Source organism: Micropterus dolomieu, linkage group LG18 (assembly GCF_021292245.1).
Source record: "Micropterus dolomieu isolate WLL.071019.BEF.003 ecotype Adirondacks linkage group LG18, ASM2129224v1, whole genome shotgun sequence".
NCBI lineage: Eukaryota > Metazoa > Chordata > Actinopteri > Centrarchiformes > Centrarchidae > Micropterus > Micropterus dolomieu.
This window is the reverse complement of record NC_060167.1, coordinates 7,108,798-7,135,376: the sequence shown is the minus strand read 5'-3', so window position 1 is coordinate 7,135,376 and position 26,579 is coordinate 7,108,798. Positions and strand designations below refer to the sequence as shown.

Sequence of the window (26,579 nt, the reverse complement as noted above, 5' to 3'; positions counted from 1 at the left end):
GAAGTCGTTGTGGCGTTCACACTACATGACTGATCGGTGACAGGGGGTCACACACTAAATGAGCTGACAAGGACTCTGTCACCCAACGCAGGTCTCCAAACCACGTTTTGTCAAGAAAACACATGTGAAATGTGAAACGAGAAGTGATGCGACCTATACATGAAACAGCTGATTTTGTCATTATAAAGTTCAAGTTTATTTATATAGCACATTTAAAAACAACACTAGTTGACCAAAGTGCTTTCCACAATAGACAACAAATATACATGACAACAAGAGTAGAAAAAGTAAAAAATAAAATAAATGTCACTACTCAACTCTGTTTGAAGGCCACTGAATAAAGATACATCTTTAGCAAGGATTTGAAAGTGTCAGGAGTCGGGGCATTTCTTATTTCAACAGTTAAAGTGTTCCAAAGATTAGGAGCAGCTACTGAGAAGGCACCTTTAGTTTTTAACCTGGATCTGGGGACATCGAGGAGCCTCTGATTGGATGACCTCAGTGCTTTGACTGGAGTGTGTATATGTAAAAGTTCTGATAAATAAGAAGGTGCCAACCCATTTAAAATTTTAAAGACAAGCAATAAAATCTTAAAATCAATCCTAAAGCATAGAATCAATAAAGATAGAAATTATAAAGACAAAGAATATGGGTTAAAGAATGGATTATTTTACAGGTAGCAGGGATTGTCTGAGCTACAGAGAGAGCTGCAGGTGAATAAAAAGTGTTTTGCAGTGAAAAAGCAGCTGCCTGCTCTCGTTGGCTGGATGTGAATGTCGAGTCGGCCGACTCTTCCAGATATTTGGCATGCTAGATATCTGGCAGACGTCGGCGATGTGGCAGTGATGTGTCTGGGAGCCGTTTTGCTGCGTCGTTGTGTAGTTCACACATAACGACTGGCGACCACCGATCGCTGATTTACTCCTGATCACAGCCTCGCCGAGCAGCAAATCGGGCTAAAAGTTGTGTAGAATAACTATTAGTGTAGCAGCGCTCTCCTCAAATTGGAGAGCACTAGACAAGAGAAGGGACTGAGGGCAGACATGGATGTCATGTTACTGCTTTTGGAATGAATGTTTGTCTTTTAACTGTGGACATTTCGCTGTATTTTTGTAACTATTTCTGAACACGAGCCTGGGGCAGGCTCACCAGTAGGCATATATCATAAGCCCCACAGGTTTCAAATATAATCGACATTATTCTCAAAATTACAGATTTCATTTTGTAAGTGGCCCTGATGCTCTGCAGCAGCATGACTCGCATTAAACAGGTTGTATTATGCTCATTTTCAGGTTCAAAATCCACCATATTTTTTTGTCATACTGCACATTGCTGCAGTTCCTCTTTTCACCCTATGTTAAAGGCTTCGCTTTAGCTATGGAGTGATGCATCTCACCTCTACATGATCTTTGTTGGGAGTTGCACATGCACAGTTCCTAGTTAAGGACTACTAGCCAATCAGAAGCAGAGAAGGGCAGGTCAGCCAAAAGACGGTAAACAGCTTCGATTCAGCTGTAAGCTACATGTTTCCGACCAGGTTGGCAATTTGGACTGGATCAAGAGTTTCAGAGTGGTGAGTTATTAATCTGTAACATCCATAAAGTTTTAACTGAGCTCTGTCTCTACATCACAGTAACAACTTTATGTCCATTGACTGCCTGGAGGGTAGCAAGTGTTTGGAAGGGAGAGGAGAGGTATGTGCTGCAGCTCTGTGTTTTCCCACTGGTGTTTTTAAGGGCGTGCCGGACTAGTCGCTCAGCGAGCATTATGACACGTATTTTCATTGTGACGTCACAAGAAAGGGAAGTAAAGGCTGGGAACTCCCTTAGGACTGGACTTTGGGCTTTTTCACTTTGCAAACCTATTACATGCACAGAAAAGATATATAACTCAATAAAGGAGAGGGGGAAAGCCAAAAACCATAATACCACCTCTTTAAAAATGATTTGGTGTCAACATGATTGTTTCATGGCACAGATTTAGCATGGAGATAAAGTACTTTTCAAGCCATAAATCATCTGTGATTAGTAACTGGGCCTCTGGCAATCTGAGAAAATGCTAAATGTACCTGCTGAAATTGAAGAGCAGCCGTTCAAACACCAGAACAGGACCAGTGCTGCTGAGGATGGTGAGAGGCTGACCAGCCAGCAGACAGAAAACCCCACCGGTGATTGCTGTGCCCAGAAAACTCTCCAACACGCCCTGCACCCATGGAGGGGGACAGTTAGGAAGCCATTCAGAACATAATTACAAACTATTCAGAGGTTCAAATCTCAGTCTGACCTGCATGTTTTCTGTAGCATCCCCCAGCAGACCACCGAAGGTGATGGCGTTCGTCACAGTTCCCAGGTAAATAAACAAAATGGTCGACAAGACCTGAATGTGAAATCCATCGGTGAAGTCACTGACAAAGAAAGGCGCTTTTCTTTTGATGTCGAGTAAGAGACCCCCACAAAACCTGAAAACAGAGAAATAAATGGTGTGTGTACTAAGCAACACCATGCATTTACAGTATTTGTATGCAGACCAGGACAACTACAATACATGACTCATGTTTAGTTTACAAAGCATAACACTTAACACTCATTATAACAATGAATCATTAGCATGGTGAGGGCAAGATATGAGACAAAATCCTGTGTAATCAGACACATAGTCCTTTGGCATTTTTTTTACAATTTTCTCTGGATATCTGTGAGCCATGCTGCACTTCAGTTTAAAAATAGAATGAACTGTTTAGCTGCTGAGTGTTTAAATGCCAATATTTGCACTACAAGTTGTACAATCTTGTCAAACAATGTATTTCTTTCAGGCACACTCTACAATGGCCATTAACTATTCCATTTTTTACAGTGTTGGAAAGGTAGTGAAATGCTCTGTGTCCAGTTTTAGGTTAGTGAGTACATTAATATTCATTCTCATATAAAAACTATTAATTTGAAAAATATTTGGTTTTGTTTATGGTTTCATACCTTCCAGTCTTCTTCAGCTCGTCACCTACAGCGTGCCCCCCTCCTCCGTGACCTCCATCATGAGGCATATCTCCGTTCATCTGCGATTCCCCTCCTGCATACATGTTTTTCCTAAAAGACACACAGTTTTGTTCAGGCTGGGAGGCTCTTTACCTCTACTTAACAGTTAAAAATAGTTATGTGCTGCAGGTAATGTATTTTAAAACTCAAATATGTACTGATGTTGACACAGCCGGCAGTTTTTTTTTAGCATTTAAGCATTTAAAGCTCGTCAACATGTTGTCTTGGCCTCTTCTTATGTTGCCAAACAGATAATGTTGATAGGCATTACGTTATTAATTAGTTTGATTGATCAGTGCTCACATAACGTGCAGAAACGTTTCTGCAGCTTTAAATAAAACCCACTGCTGCTCTTTCATAATTGAACAATGTGCTGCACTTGAGTGATTAAGTGATTTTGCAACTATTGCACTTCTTTAACATAATGTAGTCACTGCACACACAGCATTCAGAACAGGTGCAGCTTCTTAGATGTTTAATGCAAGATAGTCTTGTACTCTTACTTTCCCAGTTTTCAGAAATGTCTTTTAAATGTTTGAAAGGCAGTGCAATGTGTGCCACAACGTTGCTCTTAAATCTCTTTCATTGATTATTTTTGTTTATATTGTTAAATCCCAGTACAGAGACTATAGTCTTTGTTTTTTTTTACAATTTTATTCAAGTGAGAGGCTTGACACTGGTTGTAATAAGACTCTTGTTATACATATATGAGGTGCCAGAATGAAACTAGAATTTGTGTCAGCTAAAGCATTCATGTCTTTTTGCCTTTTTCCTCTGTGTGTGCGGAAGTGGGTTTCATAAATAACCAGCAGACTAATATGCAGAGTGAGGTCCCTGTAGAATCAGTGAACATTTGTGGTTTCAGATTAGACTGGGCTACTGTTCAGGCTGATAATCCTCTAAAATGATCTAAAAGTGATTTGATGTGCCAATTATAAGTAGACAATCCACAGAAAGTGAATATGTGAGTAAGTTTATCGTGTTCGTCCCTGATATAAAATCAACACGAGGAGCCAGGTGGAGGGGAAACACAGTATGCAGACACAAACCCAAAGTACATTTCTTGTTGACTCAGCAGAACCAAAGAAGCATCAGTAAGCACACAGTAGAAAGATGGACTTCATATTTATCCATGTTTATAGACCTTTTGTCAGAGGACGGGAGGGATTTCGGGGGCTCTATCCTGATGGCTGGGTCCCACTCTCCAGGAGGAAGCACGATCACCTCATCCAGGAACTCGTCGATGCCGGCCAGCAGATCTTGTCTGTCCTTGGCCTTATACGCAATGTCATGAAAAACCTGAACACAGACGGAGAGGGAAGAGGCATTCAAGTGTGAAAGAGACCTGTCAAAATATGCTGTGTCACCAGGCAGCGAGCACTAATCTCATATATGAGGATTAATAATGGGGAAGAGAGTGAGATCCTACACACACAAGACATCACAAACACTGCACAATATTCAGGTCTAAATGCAGCAATGAAGAAATGTAGATCAGGGCCCGTATTTATCAAGCTTCTCAGAATTACTCATAAGAACACTGAAAAGGACTGATTTAAGAATAAAAAAATTCTTGGCTCAAAGCTGTGCTTAAAAGTTAGTTATCAAGCACCATAGTCCTAATTTGAGTGAAGTGTAGGACTAAATCTTAAGTGTCAGTCTTAGTGCTGATTTACGACACTTTGCTGTGCCACAAACAGGATTTTGGATGACGATGTAGCCAACGACCAATCACTGAAGAGATTCTCAGATAAATTCACAGTGAATGGTGAAATTCCTGAGAGGAGTTTATATTCAACTCATGTTTAACAATAAAGAATTTTCAAGAGAATAGTACATTATGATATAGGCCTACACATTAATAAATGAAAGATAAAAAAGGTTTATCTTTATATGAGCGCCATCAAATGCGCCTACTAATCCTGTATTGCCGGCTTTTTGCTTGAACTGTTTGCTTCTGTTGGATTACGGGGGTGTTGTTGGGTAGTCAATGAAACGCGTGACAGTGTGTGGAGCTGTAGCCTAAGTGCTATAATTGTTTCCATGACTATTCGGCTTATTGATGGTTGTTATGGCCACAATCATCAGCATTGCTGCGTTTGTCCTGTGACAAATATACGAAGCGTCATCTCCACCTTCAGTTTAACTGAAAACGCATTACTGCGTAAAGTCAGTGGTGAGATGACGTCCCTCACCAACTCGCTGACAAAGTTTATGCCTGTGCTGTCGACCCCGTCTTATTAACTGCGCGTAGTCAAATAATTCAGAAACATTCTTCCTCTTCTGAAAGATTTGCGCGTGTCTCTGTCTCCACAGTGCCGTCACAAGCCCCTACTGGCAGCTCCTAACCACTTGAGAGACCTCTCGAGCTGTCTTAAATAACTGAGAGTGTAAGAGTGATTCTTAGCTTTGAGAAATTTTATAACTTGCTTTATTCTTAAGTTTAAAAGTAGGAGTAAATTTCATGAATTCTCAGCACTTAAGACTAAAATGGCACTTTGAGAAGCTTGATAAATACTGGCCCTGGTCATCCTAAAACCTCTGGATTTCATCAATAAAATATGAATGCAATGCAGCATCAGTTCCCACACTGTAAAGATGTGACTTTACAGAGTTTATGAATAGCCTACAGCAGTGATTTCCAACCAGGACTGCTGGTACCTCAGGGGGTACTTCTGCCTGGGGGTACATGCCTAGTCAGTACCTTGCTCAGAAACTGTTCAATGATCTTTGTAAACAAAGTTACGAAAAAGCTAATCAAACAGGTATAGGCAGCTCAAACTTAGACATACTTTAAGAAACTGATTGTCAGCCTACACAGGATGGACAAAATTACATGAAAACATAATCCAATTGAATACAACACCATAAACTACGGCCTAAATGATTAGCATAGAGATGAATCACAGCGTCAGCAAAAATGTGTGCGCCAGAGTTTCATATTAAAATATCACATGGGTGATGTGTGTTAACGGCAGTCCAACCTCATCTGACATCAGCGTGGCGATCGCTCGTCCAATCTCATGATATGACTTGGCTTTGCCTTTGGGTCCAAGCAAGATGAATAAAAATCTGCAATTGGAACAAAATCATTTGTATTAGTAACATTGTTTATATGTACTTGTGCTGTAACAGTTAAACTTCTGAATGAAAATAAAACAATATTACCATAACTGTCCTAAAATTCAGGTCAACGTTCAGTTTTTATTGTTAGCACCCATTTTATATTTACGTCTTTACATTATCCAACAGTGCAAAATCTCATAAGAAATTATTCACATCTTTCTCAGATGAGGACATATTCACTCCAAGGACATGTTGTCATTCTGTTTTGACTGCAGGAAGGCTGCTGCATATCCATTGAAATACCTCACAAGTATTTTGCAAGCTATATTATACCAAAGAGTGTTTATTATGGCCATAATGATGATGCATTATTTACATCACCATGGCGGAGATAATCTAAGACATTTTTACTAGTTCACTGAAAAGTTTCCTCCAAGAGCTACAGAAAATTAAATTGCTTTATGGCTCCTTGGTTACAACAACACAACAGAACCCAGTTCAGTGTCGCTCCTGTAGCTTTATGAGGCGGGTGGGCACAATAAAAGAAACACCTTTACAAACTAATCCTCACTTTTATAAAAGCTCAGCAATAAATATTGCATTTGTGAAGCTCAGAGTGTCACTTGTTGATCTAGCTGTAACTGAAAGTTTGAGTCTTTAAATTACAGGGGTGAATTAGATTTCTTTATAATTTAAGGTGAACACAGGGAAAAACATACTACTACATATGCCTGAAAATATTTAGCAATTTTATGGTTTGCAGTTTGTATATTTTCTTCCTATATAATGTAAAGTCATTGTTATTAAGCCTAAAAATATATATGCATGGCAGCCTGAGTTGCACCTGGACAACCACAGCAGTCATCTTCATAGATATTCTGGTCTGACGCACCTTCCTACGTTAAACATTAGCTCCTATTTATAAATTCAGACATGAATGTCAGCCACCTTGTGGGAACTGGAACCTCTGTTAAGGCTCCGAGCATCACAGCTTGCTGCAGACGAACGAACGCCACAAACGGAGCGTCCAGGAAGTCCACCTCCCCCACCAGCACATTGGAGGCCTCGGCGTCTCTCGGCAACTTCTTCATGAACTTGTTCCTCAGCTAAAAGTACAAAAGAGAAGAACAGGAGGAGACATTAAATGTTATGTTCACACCAGCAAGCCACCCAACACAGCGCAAACAGAATTAAACGACCTCCATCAACCAGGACAATCCTAGTCAGCTTAAATACCAAAGGAACAAGTAGTAACATGAGGTCTGTCTTTCTTTGTCATGGCGGTGGTGAGATGTGTGAGGACGGAGGTCAGACACCTGCTGAGCTCCACAGGTTCAACATTTAGTAGAGTGAGCTAAAAGTGTAAGTATGAATCAAAAGAACTAAGATGTAGAGTTGAATCTAAGACTAATAACAGGAAGCTACTGTTTTACCTACAGTCTCTGATTCCACGGAGATCAGGGTTAAAGGAACATACTCACGTTTTTACATTTTTTAGCCTCTGAACTACAAGTTATTGTTTGAGCCTTTTTTTTAGATCCGTTTCTGTTCTTGGTGTGGAAATCAACTTGAAAATTTCTGACCCTGCTGTGACAGGTAATCCATCACATAGAAAAATCATCATTAATGGAGCTCATGGGGAATTCTGAAGATGCTATTATACAATGATTTCTCTGTGTGCAGAGGGGTGTGTAAACGCAGAAGTTAGAACGCTATTTGTGCTCCACATAATTGAGGATTATGTGGCGCATAAAGTGCTCTTTGTACTTGTGTTTGCGATAAGAAATGGACTGAGACGAGAGAAGCTCAAGAGAAATTTGATGCCGAAATAAGCAATAAAATTACTCTGAACTGATTTGCATAAAAAGAACTTGTGAGTCAATGAGGGTAACATATTTTCTGTAGTGCCTTTATAGCATTTTTTGGGTATTTTCTTATCTATTCTTAGTATAATCTGTTGGATTGGTACTGTGTATCAGTATGTCCTTCTGACACTGTTACTACACTTAATGTCAGAGATTTAAATTGAAATTCAAACTCCTGAGTACAAACTGCTGATTGGTAACTGATGTTACAGGATTTGTTTAATTGTTACATTCTGTAATAAAAAGATTTTTTAGCTACCAAGTCATGGCAATTCACACACTTCCTCTTCCTCTCCACTTCCTCACACAAAACCTATTTCACTTTTGACGATTATCAATCGTATCTGCTTCATAAGATGTTCCCTATGATAAGATAGTGGCATGCTAATGAACAGGTGGAGATAATTAATAAATAAAACTTCAAAAACAACTAATCATAAACCTATAGATAAGACTACTGTCATGGAAAACTACTGCGTAATATATTAACTTAAAAAAAGCAGAGAGCAGGCAGGCAACATTTATTAAGACACAGCCAGTGACAATAGGACCTCTGTGCCCTGGAGGATACTCTTTATACTTTATACTTTATACTATTTATACTATACTCTTCACATGAAACACTTAAAGTTGAAGTTTCAGTGCAGTGTTTTGAATGGATTGATTAATTAACCCCAAACTAAAAAGTATACTGACAATGTTCTTCCATTACACAAGACTGTTTCAGAATCAAAATGGTTTAAAATAAACGTTCACCACTAAATCCCTAAATACAGTCCATCCACAGCAACTACAGCAACATAACACCAAAAACATAACAATCCTCCACTGTTTGCTGAATTTCTAAATAAAACATCTCAAAGCATTCAAAACATTCCTTAAATAGATGTACTGTCTGCACAAACTGGTGTTTTTTTTTGTTAATAAGTAAATAAAAGTAAATAAAAGTTCTTATGATACTGTATTTCACCACATAAATAAACTAACTGTTCCCGGAAAATCATCCTCACCTTCTCAACGTAAAATTTGTTTCTGTAAAATAACAATAACAAACATGAATGCCTTACAGTAAATATGGTGGAATGGTGGAAGACAACTAGAACGACCACCAGGGTAAACATTTCCAAAGTTGATTGATTTTTATGCTTTCAAATTAAGGAGAAGACGCACTTTCTAACCTATTCAGAAATCCTCCAGATAATGTGAAATACATGTTGTCATCGAGCTGAAGCAAAGCTGTCTGAAAAGTTGACATTTTCCAGTTTTACTTCAGTTTTGACTTTATCGTCACTGTTGTTTCTGTTGCTTTGTATGTCAGGTTCCTTCTGTATTGATACGGTATTTTTGTTACGTGATTTTTGAAATGTGACATTTTGATTTCAGCTGTTAATGAAGGGGCTACATTAAGGAAGATTTTTTTAACATGAAGGCAAGAAAATAATCATCACCTGTCTAAAGAACAGTCTGATAAGTTTCAAGATACCAAACTCCGTATCGGATGATGTTAAATGCTGCTCTAAAATCATCTGTGCCAGGATTTAAATTGGATTAGATCATAAACAATGCTGACTTGTCCCCCAATCAGTGTGGCACTGCTAGTACTACACATACTGTATACATAGATTAAAATAAATAGTCTGGGAGCAACTTCGACATTCTAGATTAATTCAGTGACTAAAATAAGATCAGATAAGAATTCAATTGTAAATAAAGATAATTCACTTAATTACTTATCCTCTTTGATATCAACATTTAACATTTAAAAACTTTTAAAAAACAGCACGTATAGGAAGTTAAAAAGAACAAAAGACTGGTTGTCTGTCTATAACTTGTCATCATGCCCGCTCTACTGGCAGGATCGCCGCCATCAACCTCTGGGGACTGAAGTGCCCTAAACTTGTGACCTCCAAGTGGTGAGTTCCAAACGGATCCAATCAGAGCTGTTGAGCCGTCTTGGCAACGGGTTTGTCTGTCAATGATTGAGTTGAGAGGTTAAACCTGCACAACTGTACCCTCTGGCCCAAGTCCGATCACTGCTAATCCACACCACGCTGCCCTCATGAACTACGTATACCTGAATCTGTTCCTACCCCATTTGTTTCTGAACAGGCATAACGCACAAACTTATTATTATCTCAGACATGTAATATACTCAGGTTTTTTGGGACATTGAGTACCTGAGATGTAAAACCTTGTAAAACCTTGTAAGATACTGAATGACATTCCCTTGTTCTTTTCAAGTTAAAACTGTAGTAGTGCTCAGTGCTGCCTCCTTCTTAAAGAGGTCAGTTTACCCAAATTTAAAAAAATACTTTTCTACTTCGCTCTAGTGGATATAGTTTTATTTAGCCAGGTTTGAACATATGTCAGAGACTTTTACTACCATCCCAACGCGTTGTCAGCAGTTTTCATAGGGACCATTTCTTTGGCAAAAAATAGTTCCCATGAAAACTGGTTGAAGTTGTACTGTGGATTACTGGACATTTTTTCTAGAAAGACATTGCTGTTGAATGTTTTAGAAATTATGTTTTCAATGCTCTCAGCACCACAAACTAAATTCCAGTCACTTCAATTGTGTAGGGGCAGAGGCAGAAATCTCAATGATGGACGTCTCAAATCTGCATGGTTTGCATGAGTACCAGCAGAGGTATGTGCTATGACATTTGTATGTGGTTAATCATTAGGATAATCTGACGCTTTAATTTTTAATTAAAATAATACACGTCTTACTGTAAAACAGAATGCTGGCCTTCTCGACAGTCCAACAATGCAGCGATGAGCCAAGGTTTTATCTATCGTTAAGCACCATGTTATCAGACATGTGGCCGGTGTGGAAATGATCACTGCATGTTGGCCCCCATAGGAAACTTCTGAATGTTAGTTATTGGCTGAGTGGGTATGGAAGAGCTTCAGTTGAGGACATGTGCTTCCTGTCCAGTTGTCTCTTTCCTACTCTGACCTAATTCCCTTCTCCCAGAGGCCTGGTCTGGGGTGAAACCATATGGCAAACAATGCCTGCTGTGAAATGTGGTAATCTAACTATTCCACTATCAGAATCAATGGAGCTTACGGCATGATGTAACCACTCTGCAAACGGACTACTTTGTGGTCATCTGCAGCAATTTGTATGTAACTCACTACAATAACAGATTTCTGCAAAAGAAAGATCTATCTGCTGCTAATATAATATTCAAAATTCATAAATCCACTCAGTTTGGATAAACCTTCCAATAACTGGGCCTTCGAGTCCAATTAAGTTTATACATCTTACATTTTCTTTGGCTGGAATGGCAAATATTGTAGGAGCTACAGTATTTTATCTGGTACACTTGCCATTTAATGAGGCATAAGAAGGATGTATAGTGTGAGCCTTACAAATACCAGAAGGCAAAGGAGAAGTAAACATGTTGCAAATGACATTTGATAAACACATTGAGAAAAAGATATTCTGATATCTCCTCCCTAGCGTATCGTCAAGTTGGAGTGGGAGTCGACTGGGAGAGTAAAACTTGTGCGTGTTTGGGTGTGCATTTTCCATTGTAACTTGATCATAATTATTTTTTTACTCTCTCTTTCTGTATTTTGTTATACAGGAGAATCTTAACCTAATCGCTGTCCTCACTGCAGCACCTTCCCGCTACTAAATCTCCACACTGACCTTTACATTTATTCAGATTTTCTATAGACTCTAAAAAAACTGCTAAGCTGAGTACAGACATGGCATAAGCAACTTAAATTTAGTTTTAAAGACTTGGCTGCAGCAGGCTCAGAGCAGCTGCAGCAGAGTGGGAAATGACAACAGCAGTTGGAACAATGCACTTTAGGGAGTGTTCTGAATCAGCAGCCACTGTCTGCTCTCACTGGCTTTTCCAGCTCAGCAGTGGATGGAGCTACATGAGGCTAACTATGTTAGCTTTGCAATCCCAGCTTGCGGTTCTGTCATTGTGGCTGAGCTGTAGTTGAAAGGCATACAGTACACTGTTAGATAAATGTTTGACACTTCTCACCTTTACTGCTCTTTTTCAGCACGACTGGACCAATTTGCCACTTTGTTTTTTACTTTCAGTTGGAAAAAACACACACCAGATATGCTGGAAATATGCTGGAAATGAGTAAAAAGCCGTGGCTGAATTATGCCTAATTTTGCATCTATAACACATAGTATTAACAAAAGCACTACTTGATTGTCACTGGTGAAGACAACTTAATTTAACTGAAACCTGGAGATTTTCAAGAGGCAGTGAGAGGTCAGATCAAATGATCTGATACATACAGTATCTGACCTGTGAGACTGTATGTAAGATATTAGTATTAAATCTTAGTTCAATGTGATTCAATTCAACTATTTACCCGTATTAATGAAAGCTTTTATATTCGATCTCTGTTTTCTATGTACAGTTATGCATTTTAAATTTCCAGTAGTGTGACACAGTCTGTCAAGCTTTTGCAAATCGTGAACTCTTGAAAGTCCAGCAGCATGACAAGGAAAAGTACACCATCTACAGACACTCATTGACTTCACTGTATATGACCACAGGTGTGATTGTCATGTTGACTCACCTGGTCTTTTTCTGGTTTGTCAGAAATGTCGTTCAGGCTGCTGGAGGTCAGGTTCTGGTGAGTTGTGGTGGGACTATCTGTTAAAAACACATTAACAGTTACACCAGCTTCACCTTCACCAGGATCTAAGTCTTGAATGGAAAGAGAGGATGAGACCCAAGAAAAGAGAGAGGCCCAGACAGTTTGCTCCGCATGCAGCGCCGAAAAGAATAAAAAGGCAACAGTGATTTTCATGCAAACAGTGGGACAAAGGCTATCATTTATTCAATAAAGGCCAGTGCACACCAGAGAACAAATTCCTCACTACTTTACAATTACTGTTCAAGCAAACGTTTACGTCAAGCAGAAAACATTTTTCACTGAGGGATAGTAGTTGGATCTACATACAGTCTGCTGAAAATCTTGACTCGGGAACGCTGATGCTGTTCTATTCAAAGTCAGAGGTCAGCCATTTACAGCTATTTCACATCAGTGTGAAGTACAGCCTCCCCTAAGAGGAGAGAGCCCAAGAACTCTTCGTACAACAATGCATTTCAAATGTGTAACATGATGTTGACTCTTCAACAACAAATCTCAAATTACAGAGCCGGTATTGATTGGTCCACTTTATTCTACAAGAAGAATGAAATTATTATTCCTCAAACATCTTTCTCTAAACTTGTTTAGCTTGTGGGGAATAAACTAACATGACAAATGCACTGCTTAATATTAAACTAATATTTTCATTTTGTGCATCCATATTTAACTCTGTAAAAATAATCAAGAGCTTTACTATTGAGAGTATCTGATCATCCTACTGTCCATCTTTCACATCAAAGTCTTCCACTAAGTGCTTTCCTCATCTGAAGCAGGTGGACTGCAGACTCTGACTGACGCTCTGCCGACTGTCAGTTTCAGCTCGTCAACTCCAGCATCAAAGATCTGACAGCAGAACGTGACAGTACATTAGCCCTGGAGCTGCTGAGAGATAAGGTATGGTGTCCAGAGAGGTACAAGCGCAAATTCTGATGCCACTGTAGCCTTTTATCCATCTGCCACCGGAGCATTGTGGGTAATAACATGCCTGTCAGTATGATGCAGCCAGGATAAATGACGGAAGTGTAGTACTTATATTGAGTAGCTACAGTAATAAAGAGCAAAAACAACTACATTTAAGGGAAATATTTTAGCCAAATATAGCTGTGAAGTATTTTGGGGGGAACAACTTAAAATAAATAAAAGTAGCCTAAACTGACTGGAAGAAAAACTACTCATAGACACAACTACATATCTACTACTACTGTACTTGATACACTTGGTCCGAATGACAGGTGTGTTTTCATTTTACACTACAGTTAAGTCACGATCACATTCAAACTGCAGCTGAAAGCTTTCCAGTTCTGACTGTTTGCACTCCCATGAGATACAAATCTGATGTCTGATTGTGTCAACGACAAAAAGCTCACATTTTCCAATTCCTTTCTGAGTATAATATATAAAAATATAATTTAGGTGACTTGGCAGTTTGGCTGAGCAAGTGGTATTATATGGAGGACAGTGAGCTAATTGGGGGGGGGGGGGGCCAAATACACAAGCTAATTGGTATTTTTAGTCAGAAGTCAAAGGAACAAATATGAAACTATCTGGGTATTGTTTCTGTGTCTACAAATACTACTGCTAATGCGAGCAGTGACTCAGAACTGATCAGCGGTCTGCAGTGTGAACGTAGACTGGGACCAGTGAACTTACTAAGCCAGTCCATGCTGGTACTCCTTTGTGTCTGCAAGTCCTCCATTGACATGCGACTCGACAGGCAAGTGACAGAGTTCTCGAGAGGACTGCGAGCTTTTAGTAGCGGCAGCAGGTTATCAAACCCAATCCAGGGAAGCAAAAAAGGAGGAAAAAGAGATGGAAGGGAGACATGGCAGGAGAGTTGATAGACGAGCCCACTGAGCCAAAGCAAGAGATTTGTTAAAACAAAATCAAGTGTCTGTTAAAAGATCTGTAAAACATGAATTATCTGCAGAGAAAGTAAGAGAAGTGGTGTTATTAAATCAGGAGACCATGGGTCACTGGACAGGAATACTTTGACAGGAGTCAACCTGTATTTTAATAAACTGGATGATGTACTTTATCCTTGCAAAGTTGTAATCAATTAATGATTATCGGTGAAACTCTTTATCTCAGTACTGTGATCTTGATAAGAGATCATGAACAGCCGGAGCTTTTCATCTGAAGTCATAAACTGGTTTCATAAATCTGATAACAAGTACTTAATAACTTTCCAGAGTCCCATGGCTGGTAACAGATTAATTACATTGTCAACACGGTGAAACATCTAGTTACTCTCTGTGTTATAATCACAACACTCATACACATATTAAGGTCAGTTGGACGTCAGTGTGTTTCAGGGCCGTCACCTTACCTCACATTTGAGACAAGTTTAAATCTCACTGCTTCAGAGACCGATTGAATATTCTATTTGCAGCTGTTTGATATGGTTTTCTTAGTATTTTACCGTTCATTAGTTGTTCATTTCAATTTCATTAACGAAGGATTTTGTAACAATGGTCACAGAAAACACCAGATTCAAGTTGAATCCATTTCATATGGCAACAATATTTCTATTAAAATGGCTAATTAAGTCATTTTCACCTATTTTCTTTACTTTGTGTACTTTTTACAGAAATCTGAATTCCGCTCTCTTTGTAATTGTTTGTCTGGAATAACTTTCAGTGAAGTTAACATATCAGATTCTGAGATTTTAACAGCTGTAAATGACAATCTCTAAAGTTCTCGATCACTCAAATCCTATAAAGATACTAGGTCAGTTTTACGATTTCCGATGGCCCTGGACTTTTATCTCCAGTGTCATAAATTCAGGCACTAACTCATTTCTTCAGTGTTGAAATTTACAGAGGATTTACAGAGTCAATTTGAAATTAGCTCCACCTGTGAATGCAGTTTGTGCAGTAGCCTACTGTGAATACATTAAAACTGTTGTTAGAGTGAGAACACCAAATGTTTGTGATGAAAGTTAAATTAGTTAAATGACAGGTTTAGTGAGCAAGTAGGAGCACTATAGTAGCACTAGTATGAAGGATGTTTGCTTTTCAAAACATGGTATAAGGGCCAACATTTCTGATAAGGTCTCCAATTAAAAAAAAAACATGTTTTCAGTATCACAGAGAAGCTGGCATTTCTTTAGGACTATTAAGTGCCACTTTAGTGGGTTCATGCAGAGGAGGGCAGCAGTGTGTCCTTTATCGCACACTGGCATTCCTCGCTGCCCTCAAAACTCACTAGACACACGTCAGGACTTAACTTGAGGTGACAAAAAAAATCTAAATTAAACCCAGTAATGCAGTTAAGTATAGCTACATTTATTATAGAGTGAAATTGATTGAAAATGGATTTTGTTTCAATTCATCGTTACAAATCAAAATGATTAAAAGAAGACTGCACCATACTGGCATCAGTATTACCGTTTTCCTGGTTGGAAAACAGCCTACTTGCACTGGAGACCGTCTTGCCGATGTCAGCCAGAGAGCGCAGGTTGGATTTCTTGGTCTGGTGACGATGTTTCCGTAGCAACGTGTACATCACTTTGTCCTTTAGGTCTGCTTTCAGCTGGCCGATCTCTATCTGGTTGTCAGTGATCAGCTCTGAAGGTAAAGAAGAGGAGAGGGAAGGAAGAAGATGAGGAAAGATTATTTCAGTATTCTTTTTTTTGGAGAAAATAAAGTTTTGCAACTTGGAGTTTAACCAAACTGCATTTAAGACATGACAAATTACATAATTACACCCAACAACTGGAATCCAACGAGATTGTATCTTACAGTTGCTTATGTTGTCAGACCAACAGTTTAAAACCCGTATTTATTCAACTGACAGTGGTATACATTTGTTTTAAAAGCAGGCAAAACCTCAATGTCAACATGCTACAATTAAAAAAAGGCTTGTCTTTTTATTTTATAGGCAACATGAGCAATTTAATTTATCAGAACTGTTACTGAAAAGTTTTCTGTAAATTGTTTCAGCACTTAGCTAAATTGTTCGATGAACTCATCACACATTTTTACACCAAACAACAAATTTTTCTAAAGTTCTGAAGAGCAACAATACTTAACAGTTAAAAAAAAAAAAATCAATAAATCAATAAATTATGATGGGCTTTCAAATCACGTTTTCATTTGGGGTCTATTTTTTCCCTTAGACAGCCTTAAATTTAGTAACATCACTCAAAGCACAATAAAAAGCCTCTTCATACTTGTAAGCACTCAATTAGTGCCTCCCAGACTGTAATGCTCCTGCATGAAAATCTTTGTGGCATCATGAAACAGCTCAATCAAAAGGTCCTGCCTATTTTTAAAAAGAAGGTCAGAAGCCTGAATGCTGACAGATAGCAGCCTCGGGGAGTTTCTCTTCTTGCGGAGGGGTAGTGCTGTTAATGGCCCATCAGTCAAGTCGGCTGGCCTCAAAGCAAGAGGCCCAGCTCCGCTCGGCCTGTACACTCCATGCAGCACAGTCAATTACTTCACATTAATCACTCCAAGTGGTTACTGTTCCTCCTGCTCCCTCATGCAGACAAAAGGAAGAGGGTTGGCTGTCCTCAAATTAGGAAGTTTTTGTGTGACCATTTACAAACTACAATTTGAGTCTCTTGGTGTTCTAAAATAAAGTACAGTATAGGCTGGACTTGACTTAGAGTTCTGGCCTTTTGCTACCCTTAAAGCAAAGAAGAGGAAGGAATACAACCTCTGAGCACTGTGTGTGATGTGCATCAATCTCTAAACCTGCACGCAACACTGCAGACCAGCTCTGAATAGACTGAACATCACGGAGCAGATAAAATCAAACTGGCAGACGGGTTCTTGTATCACAGGCAGGAAGATGCTGACCTCTATCAATGTGTCAATGTATAACACTACACATGAAAAACACACTGGAAATTACTTTTAATTAGTAACCAGCCCTAACTGCAAATAACATTCACCTGCAACTAGGGCTGGGCAATAAAACAATAATGATAATTATCGCAATATTATTTTCCTCAATAACAATATTACAAATGTTCAATTTATCGTCAATAATCGTTGGTTTAATTCATTTGAATGACATACAAATTAGCACTTAATTTTTCTATTAAAATATTTATTTTGTAGTGGAAAGGGGACTGAAAACAGATTTACTTATCATATTTGTTGAAAAAGATTTTATCATAAATAGTTTGAATTGTTCTACCTTAGATTTGGTAAGTGATTCACTGTTTGGCATCAAGTTTTTGTCACATTTTGACCATAAAGAAAAGTTTAGCCACATAATTAACCATCAGGTTTCTTCAATTTTCACTCAGGAGCAAAAATCTGCCTTTAAACTTGAAAGAAATAATGATTTGATATTTATCGTCATAATTATCTATATCGAATGATATGAAATGTTTTATCATGATAACATTTTTGGCCATATCGCCCAGCTCTACCTGCAACTAATTTACATCAGCTATATCAGTTTGGGGGGAAATAATGACTAATGTAAGTTTGGGTTTGAAGAATGTAGCAATGTATAACAGAGAGCCTGTGCTATATACTGATGATGTATGAAGACAGTGTACTGAATGCCATCTATCAAGCACTCCCAACTTACCAACAACCTGAGGCAGGGTGGAAGCTTCCATGTCCAGCATGATGGTGCCTTTCTCTATGCACGTCCGCAATTCAAAAAGGCTATGTAAGGACAGGGTGGCCACATGGGGCTTACTCCAGCGTTCACCTCCTTTCTCTACCTTCTCCTCAAACTTGATCCACCTGGAGGAATTTTAAAAGGGAGAAAAAAGGTTGGATTTAACTGGGGACAGTTACAGGCAATCACAGAACATGTAAACAGGGTTTGATATTAATATATTTTATCCTCTTACATATAATACATGGAACAGCTATTAACTACATGAAAGAAACAACAACTCACCTGCAAATGGTGACCTGTGAAACAAGCTACATTACGTGACCAAACATATCAACATGCAAATAAGTCAATATAGTAATATCAATAGCAAAGTAAATTGTAGGGTTGTGGGGTTGAGTCGCACAAGTAGGGCCCATGGAGGGCTACATGGGCAATGCACAGGCATCATGTAGGCCCATATACAAGAGAGGTTTTGCAGCTCCATCTCAAATCTGATAGCAACCATTGGAGAATTCATCATATACAAATAATTTCAGAATTTGCAACAACCTGACAAGAAAAACCATCTCGGAATAATTATTGTTGTGTGGGACAAGATTATATGAATTTGGCACCAAGCTGTGGACAAGTGCGTGACAAATGAATAAAACTTCAGTAAATGGTAAAACAAAGTTTTCCTTTTTATAACTAATGCTAGCACTTCAAAACTGTCTCTTTGTCATTTATTTCATGTTGTTTACAGTTAAAGCCACATTAGGTGTTGTGATGTCTGGTTGCATACCTGGTAGACAGGTGCATAGATACATGTGTGACGAAGCTCTTTGATGGAATTCAATTCTGCGTTGTTTATGCTTAAGGTAACCATCAGTTCTTCAATTCAGAAGCAGGATTATAAATTTCTTCATGAATTTGTTTAACTCACTCCCCCTTACCCCTTCCTCAGAGTAAGAGAGAGGAGAAACTGAACTGGTACTGAGCAGTTGTTTCTAGACCAGGGTTTCATTCGGCCAGTTTGGCTGCCAAAATTGCACTTGGTTAACAGCCAGTACTACCCAGCACTTGTGACATCTTTTATTCAGTCCCATGAGTGCATTTGGTGAGACATTGGAATGGGTGTTAATCTCTGCAGTTATTTGCAGAATAATAAGTTTGACATTGAAGGTGCAGCATTCATTTATTTCACCTTTGGTAACAAATATCTAAGTATTTTAAACTTAAAAACACTTTTTTGAAGGGTCTGGAACTGTAGTCCTTTTTGTTACTTTTTAACCCTGCTGATCCTCCTGTATTGATTCCTCGACCTCACTTTATTGTGGTACTTTCTTAAACTCTTCACTGCAGGGAAGTTCCATCATGAATTGTCACCATCACACAACTTCTATCCTATTTGTTTGAGAAAATGTCTCGGCAAACTAAGGTTTAATAACCATGCCTCCCGATGGGTAGGTTTCTGCAGGACCGACAAGCTGTCACCTTTTGAATTTTGACATAATGACTCAGTTGAAGCTCATCTATGCTAATCCTTCACTACTCTAATCTCAGTTTACTGTATGCATCAGGCAGGGTGACAGAAGCTGGACATATTTATCATCTGTCAATATCAATGCTGGAAGAGACTCAATTTCTTGAAACAACTTGAACAAAAACAGAACTAAATTATTCTTCAGTAACAGTAAAAGCTCTTCAGTCAAGTTCTTCTGCAAATACTTCAACCAAGAGTGAACCAAAAAGTAACTTCTATCTGCAGAACAATTGGTCAGAGGTTAGAATAACATAGCAACTCATTTGGAGCCTCAAACAGCAGCCCAGGGATCCAGTTTCCCCCTGAGAGAGCTTCACCCATCCAACACTAATGACACACAAACAATCATCCCATCTCTATCCCATCCCATCCCACTAGTGGGCCACACTGGAGAAACCTGTGAAACTCTGTCTGTTCTCTTTTTATGCTGCTCCAAATTCAATGCACACAGCAAATGTGAAAACGTTAGACGGGTTTTAGACTGACAACTAGCTAAAGTTTAAAAATGCTTGTTCAGTTATACAGTAATCTGGGATGGCTGTAAAAAAAAACTATCAGAAGCATTAAAGTAACAGTTTTTGAGGCGAACTTGAAGAAACAAATAACATAAAGTGGACAGCAAGAACATTGCCGTGTAGACTTTTCACAGTTAAGTGTTTTATATTTTTGAAAGACTAAGTGAAAGTCAGAGAGGACGCTTTCTATACATCATTACAATTGGAAAATCAATGGTGCACATACAGGAACTTTAAGATGAAGGCTTGTCTGAGACTGAGGTCCTTACCTGGCCGTCTCCTTCCACTCCATCTCCTGTCCATCCACTGACAGCAGCTCATCCAACTCAGTGAAGAGTTGCGGGGGCGCCGGGCCATCGTCCTCCTCCCCGAGGATGAAGCGGATCCTCTCAGCTGCCGGCGAGACTGTGGAGAGAGGAAAAATACTGCGGTTCATAGGCTGGCAATGGTGCCCATTAGGTATGGGTTTGGGCACCAGCTTCCCCTTCTCAACTGGACCCTTCCCGTTGACCTCAGGAGGAGGTGGAGGTGGTGGGATTTTCACCATGACCTCCTCTCCTTTCTCCTCCGTGTCCTCTTCCTTTTCCTCCTTCTCCTCTTGGTTATTGTTGTTGTTGGACATCTTTAAAAACTCTGTGACCCCCCTTTTACTCTCCAAATCAGCTGACCCAGGCTCCTCAGGTAGCAATCGGCAAGCAACACAAGCTCACCAGAGTCCCAAAGCAGCAGCTAGACCCTCATTAAAGTCTCGGGTGGAAGTGACAGTCGCTCTCGGCTGCCTGCTCCAGCACTTTGTGAACCAGGTAGGAGGGGGCTGACAGGGTTTAGGGGTCCCCTCAGTGACAGCGAGCCCCTTCTCCCTCTCTGCCCCCTCTGTTCAAACAGGCCTTCGCCATTGGCCCTCCAGCCTTGGCAAGCTGCCCCGGAGCCCCTCATTAACAATTAGGAAATGGTTCACAAACTGGCCTATTCTTCAGCAGAGGCTTGAGCTTTTCCTTACCCTTGTCTTCTCATTTGAATATTTAGAGAGCAACACAAACAGAATTACAACAGGACTGATACATAAATTATAGTTTTCAGTGCTATTCAAACATGTTGTAAATGGTTGACATCGCCATAGCGTGTTCAAACAAGTGGAAACGACATTTGAAAGCAGGCCCATGCATGTAGAAAATTGTACACAAAGATGACTGTCATCAGCAAAAAACCACACAAGACGAGTTAATGTTGCATCAATAAAGCTACAGCTTGTTCCTGTAAAGGGTCTCATAAATGAAATGATGGCAACTGCTCAAGAAAGCACGCTGCTAGTTGCAAATTGCTCATCTCTTGTGCACATGCTGCAAGTTTGTGTGTAACGACCCCTTTTAATTTAGTTGCATAGTATACTCCACATTTGTTAGAACTAGGCTAAGTTTGAACTTAGGAACAGCTGCTGCAACCAGCTACGTGGAAGCTACACAGGTGTTTTTTTGGATCATTACACCTCTGTTTAGGTGAAAATTATGCTAGGTTGGTTTGTGACGTCACCTAGCTCAATGCACCAATAGGAAGTATAAAGGTGTAATTTGTTCTGCACCAATAGATACAACAAACACAGTGCTTCGAAGACAAACACCTGTTTATTTAAAAGGTTGGAGTGAATTGAATAAAATTAATACATTTTTAAGAAAATTCTGACTGGTCTGAAAATAGCAGCTCATTTTCAAATGATGTACCGATGATGAGATCTGAGAACGTCCTTCTCAGACCTGCAGTTCGTTGCTTTGGCTTGTATTCTAGTAATACTTTATTAGAACTAATAAAATCCCTATGAATGTGTTAATCCCTAATGCATTGCATTTTGTCTGCCTGTGTTTGGCTCCCACAAAAGTGGAGACTACTGTAACGACAGAAGCATCCTTTAAACGCACCGCCCTCCCTGAGCCTCTGTCGCCAAGTCCTTGCTCACGGTGGGATTTGTTGGGTATCTGTAAACAATATCATAAAGATTACAATCTAGACCTGCTCTGTATGAAAAGTGCAACAAGATAACTGTTATAAATAATATTGAATTAAGTATATCTGCCGGATTCCTTTGTTTTATTTAAAAAAAATATTAGTTTGAACACAAAACACAGAAAAGTTAACACTGATAGTTTTTTAAATGTTATGCTATTGAAAAACTTGAAAAAGATTATATTGTATTGCTCTATGTGGCTTAATTACCAATGTGATGTTCTCACTGTGTGAGTGCTCTCGTACATCTGTCTTTGTGAGGACCACTTTGAGTTCCAAGACTTTTTGGAAAGGGAGGACATTTTGTTCCTCATTTCTTCAAAGGGCCCATCGAGGGTCACGGCTTGGTTTTAGGGTTGTGGTAGAATTAGATTTGGGTTAAGGGTATGGAGATGTAGTTGTGAAGGTGAAGAATTAAGGAATGCATTATGTCAGTGAAGGTCCTAACAAGTACAGAAGCACAAACGTTTGTATGTGAGGATAATAACAAAGATGCCTGATCTGATAACATAACAGCTTGCTAATATTGTGGCAGCAGACTGCTTCAAGTTTGACCATTTTTGTTCCCCAAAATGGAGTTATTCAGTGTTTCCTTTGGACTCTTAATCTTGTCAGTTTAATAAAAAAGCATGTAAAAAAAACTGTCTGTCTGGCAGAGTGACCACTCACCTGGGGATAAGGGATATTATTATGCTCTATCCTGCTCTTAAATGATTTTAATAAAATCTCTGCAACAGAGACAAAGGACAATAATCCCGGATAGCCTTGTATTGAGTATTTAACTAGACTTCCCTTTGCAGGTGAAAAGACATTTATATACACACCCCAACTTACTTTATAATCACCTACAACCTTCATTCATTCATTCAGTCAGTCAGCAGCAAGTGGCCAAACAGTAAATGAGGCCAAGCCTCGAAGTTTCCCTCTATTGTGTTTTCTGTAGCACAATAACAATAACAGCAGGTACGAGCCAGACAAGCAGCTATGAGATTACTAGGTGGGAGATAAACTGTCTGCTGGCACACACACATACACACTTAAGTCACCGCAACCTGTTTAATAACACCTTAGGTGAAATAATTTACATGTGCGTTTCACACATTTAGCTGACGCTCATATCCACAGCGATTTACACTGATTACAGTAAACAGTTAATAGAAGCTTTAAATACATATATGGCCAAAATTACATGCAAAACAATAGCAAGCAGTGCAAAGCGAGGGTCAAAGCCTCAGGCATGAAGGCTCATGCAGAGAACCCACTGCTGTGTTCCTACAATGTGCATAGAGTACAGGGTGTTTACTTTCCAAGAGCAGCACAAAATATTTTATCATTATAATTCAACTGTAATAACACAATCCACAAATGCTAAATTGTTATTTTCTTCCCTATGAAACCAAGGTAAAGCCATCCGGCTGAAGGAAACACATTAGCAGAAATAAATTGTGGCACAAGAACAGGAAACGCTACCTGAAACCCAGTGTTCACAGCTGTAATCCTCTACTTTCTGCCAATTCAAACTACAGCCTATAACAAAAAGAAACACATTTTCATGGCAAAACTCCTGTCGTGGGGCACCCAAAATATGTGTAAATTTGAAACTTTCTCATACCAACTATTGTAAAAAATTTGAGATAATACACAGTAGGGATATAAAACTGTCAAGATTTTATCCAAGAGAGATTTTCTAATTCTTCATGAGAAACTGATGCGGCATATCCATGATATCCAGCAAAAACTCTGCTAACTGGAGTAGTTGCTAAGAGAAAGGTGGGAGGGTGGGTGAGAAGGGTTAGGGGTGAGGCTCAGTGCACAGTGAAAGCAAAGAGGGGTGAGAGCAAGCACGAAAAGGAGGGATAGAAATGAAAATCCCATCGTTCAAACGCAATTTCAAAGCTCTGTGTGCTCTAGCCAAGAGCCATGGGTATACAAAGAGGACTTTGTCCCAGCAGCAGAGGCTCATGGGATAGGGGATGGAAGAAGAATGCCCGCTGCCCAGCAGAAAGCTTAGTGTGGCTGCCACTAAAGGCCTGTTTAGTCCCACTCTTGACATGCATCCTACACAAATACCTTCCATCTCCTCTGACCTTTTTGAAAAACTCAGCACAGTAAAATGCTACACGGGATCTAATAGCACGTTTATTGTTTGTGACTGTACATGCAATGATAATGTAACTGCGCGACACTCATTCAAAGCAAAGAGAGGATCACTCACAGTACAGGAAAGGTTTTCCCAGCCACAAAGTCTGACATTAGGTATGCAGGGCATCTAGCACACAGCCAGCGAACAGGGATTGGGTTGAATGCAGAGTAACACCCAGAGGGGGATTCACTGAAAGCACAGTATTTATACCAAGACCATCTAGCTCTGGTATTTTGTTGTGATAGCTGTGGTGGGCAGGTTCTAAAGAGAATGTAACAAATACCAGCTGAGGGGACATAACCTGAAATGAAATGACCGCTGTGATGTCTGCAGGTATACTGAATGTGTAAGCACATTTTCTCTACGCTTTCACTGTGAACAGCACAACGCAACCCGTCACAGCAGGGTCAAGTTTGTCTACAAAAGGGCTTAATGCACTACTTTGTCCAGGAAGACTCAGCAACATTACAAGTATTTTTTGTGAATCATTTACCATTCTGGCAATGAGGGCAAACCCATTAAAGTCTTATTTCATCACATTTATCTACCAATTTTTCCTCTCATATTACCATTCAACACACCGCGGTGCATCGTTGCACCAGAGCAGAGGGAATATTAAACCACTTGGATCTAATATACGGAAACTAAATGTAAAAAGACTGAGGTATGCAAGTCTTTTTACACATTTATGATGGTATGGAATGAAATTAGAAAACAAGACGGAGCAACTTTTAGAGCAATGTTGCTGGGCAATGGTAATGAGTAAAGATTACTACCGAAATTGCCCCTCCCACGCCGCCCCGCCTGCCACTATCCATTCAAAACATAGTTGGACTTGCTACCAGCAAGATTGCCCAGCACATTGCTCGAAAAGTTGCCCCGTGTAGCATCAGATGAGTGATAAATAGATGAATGAGATTAACTTTTGTCAGTTATTATACTTTCTCTTATGGAGAATTGATTTTCATTCATGTTTGCTACAAATTTGTTTTATTGCCTTTGGTAGTGATCTGTAAATCAGATCAAAGAACTTTTTCTCTTAGCGCATTTCTTATTTCTAGGCAGAATCAAAATTGCAGTCAATAGTGATCTCCAGGGCAGGGTTAAGTCCAATCAGAGAAAATGTTTAATGATACAAAATCAAAGAGCTCACTGAAGAAAGTGAGATTGTTTACTGGCTGACAAGGGGATGAGAACATCTGAAAGGTTTTTTAAACACTGTTCAAGGACTAAAAGATTCAATCTTTTTAGATCTATCAGATATTCCAATTTCTCCACTGACATTAGTCTCAACACATCAGAATGCAAGGTTGTCATGAGATGATGAAAAAGGGGCAAAGCCACAGCGTCAAACATGCCGTGGGCTGTGCAGTTTTCACTAACTTGGCTAACCTTAAAAACACCTTCAAATGATGGCAATAAACACAGATCCACTCATGTCCACTGTCTAAGTTATCATTTATGATGAAGTAAGTTAGATGAGACAGGTAGACTGAAGGGTAGGTACAACGAAACAGCAGAGAATAGTATCTAGCTGTCCATCTCCTTTAAGCTAAGCTAAAATGTGACTATGTATAGCCTATAATCTTCATGCGGGACTATTTTATCCAATTCACTGTCTAAAATGAGCAAAAAATATTGACTGCCTTTTTCCTATACCCTTAAAATGTCCCATCTTGGTTGTTTGCAGTAGAAAATAAAGCAGGAAGATGTACATGTACACCAGCACAAGAACACAGGGATTAAAGAAATGCTGTGTATGTGATGGGTTGGGGGACATTTTTGATCTAAGTGTTAATCAATGAAGATTAACTCATCATAACAATAACTCATGTCCAGAAAGATACACATTCAAACTAAATTTGTGGATTTAAGGAGTTTATCCAATCAATATCCAGAGACCTTTTCTACTGATACGATTTTCTTTTTCCTATGACAGTGAAAAATATCTCCAACAGTCTAGTCTCACAACTCCAGATCTATTTCCACACTGTTTGCACTATGCAAGCACAGACGGTTTTATAGAACCTACTATCACTTAGTGATATGTCAAAGATGTTAATAATTGAATTTATTGTACCAACCAGAATCATTAAAGGAAGGCCAATGAGCATTAGCGGGAAAGCAAATGTACTTCTTGTCTTCTCTGTCCACTGTGTCCTGACCAGACACATTGTCACGAATGCCCAGCTGCGACACCTGTATGAGAGTGAG

General features: G+C 39.3%; 1 protein-coding gene and 1 long non-coding RNA gene across 10 annotated transcripts in view; one reads left to right on the top strand and one right to left on the bottom strand.

Annotated features, from left to right (window-relative positions):
• Positions 1 to 26,579, bottom strand: part of LOC123987013 (electrogenic sodium bicarbonate cotransporter 1-like) — a 75,485-nt gene that overhangs the window by 21,785 nt on the left and 27,121 nt on the right. For 2 of the 6 annotated variants that reach the window (XM_046075526.1, XM_046075523.1), the window contains exons 5-14: positions 20,494 to 20,629; positions 18,149 to 18,309; positions 15,973 to 16,167; positions 12,524 to 12,600; positions 7,047 to 7,204; positions 6,017 to 6,104; positions 4,177 to 4,331; positions 2,973 to 3,083; positions 2,284 to 2,458; positions 2,069 to 2,202 (exon numbers count right to left, since the gene is read on the bottom strand). In XM_046075526.1, the coding sequence (XP_045931482.1) occupies positions 2,069 to 2,202; positions 2,284 to 2,458; positions 2,973 to 3,083; positions 4,177 to 4,331; positions 6,017 to 6,104; positions 7,047 to 7,204; positions 12,524 to 12,600; positions 15,973 to 16,167; positions 18,149 to 18,309; positions 20,494 to 20,629 (1,390 nt within the window). The remainder of the gene's footprint in view (positions 1 to 2,068; positions 2,203 to 2,283; positions 2,459 to 2,972; positions 3,084 to 4,176; positions 4,332 to 6,016; positions 6,105 to 7,046; positions 7,205 to 12,523; positions 12,601 to 15,972; positions 16,168 to 18,148; positions 18,310 to 20,493; positions 20,630 to 26,579) is intronic. The other 4 variants (XM_046075527.1, XM_046075524.1, XM_046075528.1 and 1 more) reach the window with 2 other exon arrangements.
• LOC123987017 overlaps positions 1 to 26,579 on the top strand; it is a 40,049-nt gene that overhangs the window by 12,882 nt on the left and 588 nt on the right. For 2 of the 4 annotated variants that reach the window (XR_006829047.1, XR_006829044.1), the window contains exon 5: positions 13,372 to 13,495. The exons of 1 other annotated variant lie outside the window; for it this stretch is intronic. This is a non-coding gene — a long non-coding RNA (uncharacterized LOC123987017). The remainder of the gene's footprint in view (positions 1 to 13,371; positions 13,496 to 26,579) is intronic. One more of the 4 variants, XR_006829045.1, reaches the window with a different exon arrangement.